The sequence below is a fragment of the Oncorhynchus keta genome, chromosome 13 (assembly GCF_023373465.1).
Source record: "Oncorhynchus keta strain PuntledgeMale-10-30-2019 chromosome 13, Oket_V2, whole genome shotgun sequence".
Taxonomy (NCBI): domain Eukaryota; kingdom Metazoa; phylum Chordata; class Actinopteri; order Salmoniformes; family Salmonidae; genus Oncorhynchus; species Oncorhynchus keta.
In genome coordinates this window covers 28,410,787-28,421,206 of record NC_068433.1, presented here as the reverse complement: position 1 = coordinate 28,421,206, position 10,420 = coordinate 28,410,787, and the positions used below count along the sequence as shown (strand labels likewise).

The 10,420-nt window shown below is 41.4% G+C and overlaps 2 protein-coding genes across 2 annotated transcripts; one reads left to right on the top strand and one right to left on the bottom strand.

Annotated features, from left to right (window-relative positions):
* Nucleotides 1-952: 952 nt before the first annotated feature.
* Nucleotides 953-3,316, bottom strand: LOC118387999 (growth arrest and DNA damage-inducible protein GADD45 gamma-like). Its single transcript, XM_035776863.2, has 3 exons — nt 2,333-3,316; nt 2,013-2,220; nt 953-1,895 (listed from the first exon to the last, which is right to left on the bottom strand). The coding sequence occupies exons 1-3, from the start codon at nt 2,473-2,475 to the stop codon at nt 1,782-1,784; spliced, it is 465 nt and encodes a 154-aa protein (XP_035632756.2). The 5' UTR covers nt 2,476-3,316; the 3' UTR covers nt 953-1,781.
* Nucleotides 3,317-6,708: 3,392 nt separating this feature from the next.
* Nucleotides 6,709-8,721, top strand: LOC118387498 (growth arrest and DNA damage-inducible protein GADD45 gamma-like). The gene is made up of 3 exons (XM_035775919.2): nt 6,709-7,336; nt 7,465-7,672; nt 7,790-8,721. Exons 1-3 carry the CDS (start codon nt 7,236-7,238, stop codon nt 7,901-7,903), a joined length of 423 nt encoding a protein of 140 aa, XP_035631812.1. The 5' UTR covers nt 6,709-7,235; the 3' UTR covers nt 7,904-8,721.
* Nucleotides 8,722-10,420: the final 1,699 nt, after the last annotated feature.

The following is a 10,420-nucleotide window of genomic DNA, read 5'->3' as shown; positions in this document are numbered from 1 at the left end:
TAAATGTTCCTGATGAAATGAGCCCCATCAAAGTGAATTTAAAAAGCAACCTTATGTGATATGTATACTTTTATTCATATCACAATAGACTGCATGAAATATGAAGAATGTGCTCAAAGAGTATTGCTTAAAGACACTCCTTGGTTGTTTGCTGAGATCATAGATCGTCTCTGAAATCCAGATGATTTTTTTGTCATTGTGATTTTTTGTTTAATCTGAGAGAAGATTGATTTTACACAGGTGCTTGTCTCTGTATTATATTTGACCACCAAATTGACCTTCTGCCATTGTGAATGTATTAATCCTTGAATACCTAAATATTTTCGAAATACACGCAGGCTTGTTTTGTTAATCTGAAACAGGTGTGTTTCAAATATAGGATAATGCCTATGCAATCAAATTTAGGGCTACTATCAAGTCTCTTTGTACGAAGTGCTTCCAAAAGCCAATGTCCTGCTCGACCCCATGTAAACAAAAGCCCACACCATCTGGCAGAGCAGCAGATGATAGCCAGACCCTATCCAAGCACCCAAACCAGTCTATACCGGTCCCCTTTGCACTCAAACTACCCTCGACTCCTCCTCCGTCCGACCCCAAACTGCAAAGAACGGCAGATGGCGCAGCGTGGCTATGGAGACATCTGCTGGTCCAGCGACGTTCATACAATAGACCCTCTGTGTGGACCGCTGGATGTGACAGCAGAGCGCGCGCAGCTATTGTGCGCCCCCTATACACATGCAGATCAGACGAGAGGAGGCGGATGGAATACAGAATTTTACTGAAGGGATAACAGTGAGCAGATGATAGACTTTAGCGCTTGCTATGCAAATTTTCCCAAAACCTTTGTCAACCCAATAACCTCCCCACATTCTGCCCGTCATAAGTAGGCCTACCGTCCAAACTTAATAAAGAAATTGAAAACACATGACAAAAAATATAATATGCAGTTTTATTAGGTTATTGTTTTTTTTCATAAACATTTCTTAAGTTAAACATTGAAAGCATTATAAATCAATGTCTTGTTTTTTTATTTGAAACATAATGAAATGTTCTTAAGTATAAACAGTGAGAACATTATAAGTTAATATATATATTTTTTTTTACAAAGTTAATAAACACATTCTAAAGTGAAACTCTTAGAGCATTATAAGTTGCCCAATTTATTAAATGTGTATTGGTTTTGACAGCGTTAAACGTTCTAAAGTCAAAACGTCAGAGCATTAGGCCTAGGAGCTAATACCTTTTCTTATATTTTTAAAGGGCTATTCTTTTTTTGCCATGATTACATTTCTAAAGTGAAACCTTTAGAGAATTAAGACTATTCTGGAAAGTGGGAAACATTTCGCTGAATGCAACGGTTGTTATTGCTGCTCAGCAAGAAGACATTTTAAAAAGTCCCTTTAAGAACGCTTCTTCTTGGCACCGCTTCTTCTCCTACTGCGCGTGCTTCAACTTGAGACGTTTGCTCTTTGGACCACAAAATGCAGAACTCGCTTCTCCTTTCTCTCCAAACCTCATCCGCACAATGAATGAGGGCCATCTTTGTCGCTCTCGTGGCATACCTGACCTCATTCACATAAAGAATGGAAGTCATCTTGGTATGGACCCGACAAGAGACAACGAATCGCGGGGGGCACTCGGGCCGGCCTCGCGCTGCCTGGATCGGAATCCTCCTCAGGAGTATCCAGGGATGAGAAACAGTGTCATCCTGTAAACGGATGAGTATTTCCTTATAGGTTGAAGGTTTACAGCATCTCAAGAGAGAAGAGTCAAGTCCCAGATCAGCGCTCAAGAAGGGTGATCTCTGGAACCCAGTCGTTCAGACTGTGGCTCTCCTCACAGAACAGGTGCAGCTTCCCCAGAGCAGCGTCCTCCCAAGAACCATCAGCTGGGTTCTGTTGACAAACAAAAGGGGAAAGGAACATTAGTCACACGGACACAATGAGCAGTTCATAACATTCTATATTATTCAATGTTTGAATTAAATCACTTGGAGTTGTAATATAACATACAGTGATAAGACAGCAGTGGGCATCTTCAAGCTGGCCAGTCTTGTCCCCAACAATCTCGGCCAGGCGCTGCATGTCGTTCACTCTGACAATGCTGATGTCGTTGTCAAAACAGAAAGACTGAATGAGGGTGAAGTGGATCTGGAGAGCAATGTCACACTCCCACTCCTCATCGGTGGCCAGAACGCAGAAAGACACGCTGTCTGGGTCACTGAAAGAAAAAATAGAAGCACCATAAGTATATAACAAAATGACTTCAAAATTATTAAAACATAGATAGAAATTATAAGTTTACATTAGCATTTCAAGAAACTCATACTTACACATTCATAACTTTAGCAGACTCGTAGACACCAACCGTCAGGCAGTCATTTTCTTTAGCAGAGAGCAAAACTTCCTCTAGTGCATTGCCGGTGCACTGGGCACGCTCAGCGAACTTCTGGATCAGAACTTCCTCAAGAGTCATGATGATGCAGAATATTTCAAAAGGAACTTCGTAAGTGAGAGGTAGTGTAGTCGGAGGATAAATCCGAAAAGATTGGTGAGTCTGAAGAGATTGTGCTGCGTTTTAATACCCTTGGGCTCGTGGCCCCTGTAAATACACAGCGCTCTGATTGGTTGACCCGAATGGTGCATTGGTATGCTAATGTCATTGTCCCACTCTAGCTCATGGCAGATTGATAGGGGTCATTACGGCTCGTCTTTTTCTGTGCAAGGCATGCTCTCCAACCGAAAATAAACTATGTTGCATTACGTTCATATGCATTTATAATATTTCTAATGTTATACATGTTAAAAATAGAGATTTGGGCTGTCATATTTTGCATTGCAAGTTTACTTGAGTTTTTATAGTTTCAAATGCCGCACTGATGCCAATGGCATCGAAAGATGCTTTAGGGGTATGCAATTGATCATTTATCAAATCAGACTACAGACTACTACTGAAACTAAACATCCAAAGATTGGCAATTGAATAATACAACTGCGTAAAGTGCATAAAAGTGCCCGAATTGTCTCTGATTAAGATTATGTAGGCTGATTTCAGTTTTAGGTGAAGGTGTCCGAACACCAACAATAGCATAGCATGGTGAAAATAAAGTGTGCATAAGACGCACCATCCCCCCTTTGGAGAAGGCAGGTGGCAATCCGTAGAACCTGATCAAAAACGGCCCCTATTGTGTCTGCAGCAACTCATATTATCACGCTCTCCATACAAATGCAAATTAACCGCGCGTGCCAGGACACCGTGTGTGCCTCACAATATGCACTGCTGGCCTATACTGACCACGTGATCGACATCAGCGGTCGGAACTCTCTGCATGGTTTTATTTATTTACTTTTGACACATGGACAAATGAAGAGCCATGCTTTTCCATAAAAGTAATTCTAAAAGTTGAGCAAGCCTATGCCCAAATCCAGATATTGCACAATTTATTAATGATCCTTTATTAGAATATAACTGTCAACAGGTAGCCTACGTTTAAAGAAACACATATACCTTACAGGCATATTTCAAGCCACTGCATTTGGACACTTTTATCGCATTTGGTGACATTTAAGGTGCATAAAATCATCTAGAATTGGTTTGAGTAATTCTATAATTCTAGAGGGTCAGTGATTGACTCAGCGCCATTGTTTGATGGATAGCAGCGCAGCAGATGGAGGATTGCTATGAGGACACCCCCTGTCACCCTGACTGACCCCGACCCCGAGGCGCGCTGCTCCTGTTGTCCCCGAGTCTTTACATTCACTGGACGAAAAAAAGTTTTGATCCAATTTAAATGTGAATAAAGCGAGCGTATGGTCAAAAGAGGCCACGAGCCTAAATTGCAGCACAGGGTTGAATCCTTCCGAAATGTTTGGAATAAAAACAAAAATATGCTGTTTTGATCAAACAAGGTTATTTTGCTACAAAACAAACTAATTGATTGTGGCAATCATTGGTTTATTATCAGGCTATCATTAGTTGAGAAGTTTAAATGGCTGATGCACGACAACAACCCATAGCTTGCATAGGTTAATGCACAACAGTTTACAAACATAACAGATTGAGTTCCTTGAATCAGAGTTTGATTCATCTGATAGCAGCTCAAAGACTAGGCTCTTTTTTTGGAAGGATCAACTCAGCATGGCAACAGGGCAGGCGCGTGGAAGTCGATATGCAACGCATTGTTCTTGAAGTAGCACATCTGTCGGACGGGGTCCCCCTCCCCAGTAGCGCTTGACAGGTGTTCCTGGCTCAAGTCATGGCTTGCTCGGGCGAATGACATGCTGCACGTTGAGCCATGACTCAAAACGTATTTGTGCAGATGCAAATTAGCCAAAGCACACAACCAGACAAATCATACTTTCCATTAGCAAATAGCAAACAACGTTCTATTCATTTAGTAGTGGCTGACTGCTGTAGCAATCATTTTGGTTCTTAGTAGCCTATACTAAATAATCAAATGGAGAATGGAAGATTAAGTTGGGTTTGTAACTTGCATGTTGAAACCCTGTGATCACAATGTAGGATGCTTTGTGTATACAATGCAATACAATAATATAGGGGAAGCAGTGAGACTATATTACATTCTCCAAGCTATTGTGTTTGCCTCTGTGCTTTTTAAATTAAAATCATAATCAAATCCAATTTTATTGGTCCATACACATATTTATCAGATGTTATTGCATGCTTGTTGTTATGTTCTGTTAATTACTGATGTCCCCTTTAAGGATGAAGCGCCCTCGGTCATGCGCAGTATTGTTCTATGTTATTCTGGTACTAACTAGTTTGAGTCTTTCTTATTACTTATCTTTCTTATCAGAGTCTTTCTTATTACATAAATAAGTACTAAGTGTTAAGACAGTGATCAGTGATCAGATGGGAACAGTAAAAGGCTTCACAGCAAAACTTGTACTAAGAGATGACGCAACCCCAAAATTCTGCAAAGCCAGATCTGTTCCATACTCCCTGAGACCAAAGGTGGAAGCGGAAATCGATCGCTTGCAGGATACAGGGATCCTGACGAAAGTGGACAGAAGCGAATGGGCCACACCCATAGTTCCTATTGTGAAGAAAGGCGGGTCTGTTAGAATGTGTGGGGACTTCAAGGTAACTGTGAATCCAATGTTGCATGTGGACCAATACCCCCTACCACGCCTGGATGACATCTTTGCTGCACTAGCTGGTGGGAAACACTTCAGTAAAATCGATCTGAAACAGGCTTACCTGCAGCTACCGGTTGAAGAGAGTTCCAAACAGTACCTGACAATAAACACACACAAAGGTCTATACAGGTATAACCGCCTGGTGTTTGGCATTGCATCAGCCCCAGCCATTTGGCAACAAACTATTGACCAGATTTTGCAAGGAATCCCAGGAACCCAGTGTATCCTGGATGACATGATCATAACAGGACGCACCGACAAAGAGCACCTGGCTAACCTGGAAGAGGTCCTGAAAAGACTGAAAGAGTATGGTCTACAGGCAAACTTAAAGAAGTGTGAGTTTTTCAAAGACAAGATTGTCTTCTGTGGACATGAGATTGACTGTAATGGTTTGCACAAAACACAGGACAAAATCGAGGCAGTGGTACAGGCACCACGACCACAAAATATCACAGAAGTGAGATCTTTCACGGGACTGATCAATTACTACAGAAGATTCCTCCCAAACCTTTCAGCAGTACTCCAGCCTCTAAATCAGCTCCTGGAAAAGAATAGGACATGGCGGTGGACAGAGCAATGTGAAAATGCATTTCTGGAGGCAAAACGGCTCATAACATCTGAACAGGTCCTGATGCATTACGACCCTGAAATGCCAGTGAAGTTGGCTTGTGATGCGTCCCCTTATGGATTAGGGGCAGTCCTTTCACACACACTGAAAGATGGGTCAGAGAGGCCAGTTGCATTTGCGTCACGAACATTGAATGATGCAGAGAAAAACTACTCACAAATCGACAAAGAAGCACTGGCACTGGTGTGGGGCATCAAGAAATTCCACGCATACCTATATGGCAAGCGTTTCACACTGGTTACAGATCACCAGCCGTTGCTTCCATTTTCAGTCCAAAGAAAGGCATTCCGGCAATGTTAGCAGCCAGGTTACAGCAATACGCCCTGTTCCTTGCCAGTCACATGTATACATGTGTACATGCCTATATACATCAGAAATGGGTAAAACAGTATGAAACATTATTAAAGTGACCAGTGTTCAATTATTGAAGTGTATATGTATGCAGGACAGCAGGCTCTACGGTGAGTACCCAGGTGGTAGCCGGCTAGTGACCATGACTAAGTTCAGGACAGGGTACTGCGTGGAGGCCTGATAGCGGTGGCTATTTATCAGTCTGATTATCTATTTAGTAACGCGCTCTAACAATTTCTTATTCTGAGACAAACTTTTTATGCTGTCTATGCATAATAGCAGCAGCAAGTCATTGTCCATTATGCATTGCGGGTGCAGAATTACGTCTGCTTTTATCATGCAGCAGTAGTTTTCTTTGTTGACCCCTCACCTTCCCCCACAGACAGATGGGATCTTGTTGCTATGGAGAGAGATACAGGCATCTGCAGATGCCACGCGCCTGAAGTGAGCCCTGCAAAGCTGCGACGCATGCCATAATCGGATGCAAATAGAAACGTTGGGCCAATTCTGTTCTCCAATAAATGCCTATTCAGTTATCTGGATATTAAAGTAAGTAACACAATAATATTTTGCGTCTAAATAAATTTAGATTTCCAGAAATCTTTCTGACTACATAAAGTTGGTATATATACATACTCTATTTGAATCATGAAGGGTGCATCAGAAAAATGGAACAAATGTAGAAAATAACGCTGTAGCGATATCTTTATGTAGTTTGGAAGCCCTTAGTGTTACACTTGGATATGGTTGTGGATTTAACAGTAGGTTAATAACCTCATCATTCAAACCGACCCTGCACGAGTCTGAATTCATTAATCCAGTACATCGGATGAAGGTCAGGGAGTTTCGTTTTTGATCCATTCAATCGAAACTGCCCTGTCCTTTCTTCAATAGTTTTGTCTATAGACACGCGCCTGCTAGGGCGGGTCACTCGTGCATTGTCGCCCAGCAGCCAATCACAGAACGCGTGTGTGCCGGGGTCTTGCCTATAAATATGATCTGTTTCTCACAAACAGCACAAACATACTGCACTTCTGTTTTATCCTCATCAACATCTTCTCAATTGAGCTCTACAAACGTAAATATCTATCTTCAAGATGGAAGCTATTGGCAAATCTCTGAAGGAAGCTCTCAAGTCAGCCCAGTGTGAGGATCGCCTCACTGTTGGTGTTTATGAGAGTGCCAAAATAATGAATGAGTAAGTATTTTATCTACTAAACGTGTGCTTTATTTATACCTTTCTTGACATTTACTCATTTACTGACACAATTGTGTTATTTTATGATAATATTAACCAATGAAAGTACATTTTTTCTATCTCAACAGTGACCCAGACAGCGTGTCTCTCTGTGTTCTGGCCACCGATGAGGAGTGGGAGTGTGACATTGCTCTCCAGATCCACTTCACCCTCATCCAGTCTTTCTGTTTTGACAACGACATCAGCATCGTCAGAGTGAACGACATGCAGCGCCTGGCCGAGATTGTTGGGGACAAGACTGGCCAGCTTGAAGATGCCCACTGCTGTCTTATCACTGTATGTTATATTACAACTCCAAGTGATTTAATTCAAACATTGAATAATATAGAATGTTATGAACTGCTCATTGTGTCCATGTGACTAATGTTCCTTTCCCCTTTTGTTTGTCAACAGAACCCAGCTGATGGTTCTTGGGAGGACGCTGCTCTGGGGAAGCTGCACCTGTTCTGTGAGGAGAGCCACAGTCTGAACGACTGGGTTCCAGAGATCACCCTTCTTGAGCGCTGATCTGGGACTTGACTCTTCTCTCTTGAGATGCTGTTAACCTTCAACCTAAAAGGAAATACTCATCCGTTTACAGGATGACACTGTTTCTCATCCCTGGATACTCCTGAGGAGGATTCCATTCCAGGCAGCGCGAGGCCGGCCCGAGTGGCCCCCACGATTCGTTGTCTCTTGTCCGGTCCATACCAAGATGACTTCCATTCTTTATGTGAATGGGGTCAGGTATGCCATGAGAGCGACAAAAATGGCCCTCATTCTTTGTGCGGATGAGGTTTGGAGAGAAAGGAGAAGTGAGTTCTGCATCTTGTGGTCCGAAGAGCAAACGTCTCACGTTGAAGCACTCGCAGTAGGAGAAGAAGCGGTGCCAAGAAGAAGTGTTCTTAAAAAGGGACTTTTTAAAATGTCTTCTTGCTGAACAGGATAACGCCGTTGCATAACGCCGTTGCATTCAGCGATATACTTCCCACTTTCCAGAATTGTCTTAATTCTCTAAAGGTTTCACTTTAGATGATTTAAATATGACAAAAACAAAAAACAGAAATACATTTTTTTTAAATGTACTTAGAATACTCTAAAGGTTTAACTTTAGACCTTTAACATGAGATTTATTAACATTTTTATGAAAGATTATTTCAGTTGTTATTATCGAAAATTTTACAATATTGAACTCCTGATTATGTCAACAACTAAAAAGAAAGATATATTACATTTGTTGTTCTCTAAAATGTTTTGCTGTTGAATTCTTGATTATGTCAAAAAATAAGAAAGAAGATACATGAATAAATACATTTGTTATTTTCTAAAGGTTTTCGCTTTAGACATTTCTTGTACAACAAAAATATTAATAAAAAGTTGAATGTAAATCTTGGGTCTTGAATGTTCTATACATACTAGACACACATTTAAGTGTGGTAACAAATCAGTCTCCCATCCAGCATTTGTAAATAAACATTAGCTCTTACACACTGTTTGGTGCTCTTACCAGTACCCAACACTTGTACATCCCATAGGCCTGATGTACTGTGGTCTATCCTAATTGCCACCTGTCATCATGGCCTGTCATAGCCATGTGTGTGCAGTGTCGTTGTTTACAAACTACTGCCCCTGCAGGCCCATGTCTATTCTAACCTCTTGAAGCATCTACCTGTGAGAGGCATATCACTGTGTTTACAGCATCCCAGGTTCAGTTGAAGGGATGTTAGCCCTAACTCTCAGACCTCTCCTCCACCAACATACAGAGCTTCAGTGATGGGAAGTAGTGAACTACATGGTGTTCAACTAGTTGTTTAATTACATTTGGCTTTATCTTGGTGGTAGTTGAACTAAATTGAAATCTTGGTCGTGTTTTCAGTAGTTCATTACTTTGTGCCAGTGTAGCGATGTAGCTAACTACCTGAACTACCTTATACTTTTATTTTCAAAAATAACAGAAAATATGGGTAAAGTAGGCAAGATGTACATTCTTTTTTAGCATCTGACCTGCCTAACTCTCACTTGAAACAGTTTTTGTGTTTAATAAGCTAAATGACAGATTAAACTCTGACTCCTGAGTGAGCTGCTCTTGCGTTTTGTAGTCTGCCATTTCAGATTTAAATCAAAATGTTCACAAAGTAGTTTGGATTTCGTGAACTACTTTTACAAATAAACTTTAGTTAAGTAAACTATATGTTTGTTAAGGGTAGCTTTAGTGTAGTGTATCTTGTTCCAGTGTGAAGTAAACTATATTGTTCAGAGTAGCTTCCCCAACACTGAAGAGCTTGAGTCTGTGCCTTAAGACCCACCACCACACACAGCTTAGTAGCATATACAGTATAGCAGTACAGGAGAACAATTGGAGTTTCTGTCCACTAATCAAATGGCAGGTAACGAGAGTGATTGATCATTAATACATTGATTATATATTGTCACTTGATGTCCTTAGCCACTTAAGAGTTGAGATATGGTTGAATGCCTTAATCATTGTCTCATATGGTAATTAGGCACATCTATTTACATTGAATTCATCATCAAATTTCCTGACAGTGTTTTATGATGATGGTGCATAGCATTCACACCTACTTCCAATTGCATGTTGCAGCAGGATTAGGATTATAGTTATTTTGGTGCTGTGAACTATAGTTTGCACCTGATTCTAACTTCTATGGTCAAGGTGTGTTTAGGTGTTGTGCCTCAAATCAGTCCTGTGTGTAGACTGCTGCATGTGGTAGCTTTCCATTTTTGGGGAAGCTACTCTTGAAATAAAGTTTACCAGGTGTAACAGTATAACTTTAGTCTGTCCCCTCGCCCATACCCGGGCCATTTCACATCGGCACCCCCCTTTTGACCTCCTCCTTTTCCGCAGCAACCAGTGATCCAGGTCAACAGCATCAATGTAACAGTATAACTTTAGACCGTCCCCTCACCCATACCCGGGCGCGAACCAGGGACCCTCTGCACACATCAACAACAGTCACCCACGAAGCATCGTTACCCATCGCTCCACAAAAGCCACGGCCCTTGCAGAGCAAGGGGAACCACTAC

Bases quoted from the DNA above. Each gene is read 5' to 3' on its own strand.
- LOC118387999 (XM_035776863.2), bottom strand. From the start codon at position 2,475: ATGACTCTTGAGGAAGTTCTGATCCAGAAGTTCGCTGAGCGTGCCCAG. The intron at 2,221-2,332 runs GTAAGTATGAGT...TTTTTCTTTCAG, and splicing joins TCTGCTAAAGTTATGAATGT to TGACCCAGACAGCGTGTCTT. The intron at 1,896-2,012 runs GTATGTTATATT...GTTTGTCAACAG, and splicing joins CCCACTGCTGTCTTATCACT to AACCCAGCTGATGGTTCTTG.
- LOC118387498 (XM_035775919.2), top strand. From the start codon at position 7,236: ATGGAAGCTATTGGCAAATCTCTGAAGGAAGCTCTCAAGTCAGCCCAG. The intron at 7,337-7,464 runs GTAAGTATTTTA...CTATCTCAACAG, and splicing joins AGTGCCAAAATAATGAATGA to TGACCCAGACAGCGTGTCTC. The intron at 7,673-7,789 runs GTATGTTATATT...GTTTGTCAACAG, and splicing joins CCCACTGCTGTCTTATCACT to AACCCAGCTGATGGTTCTTG.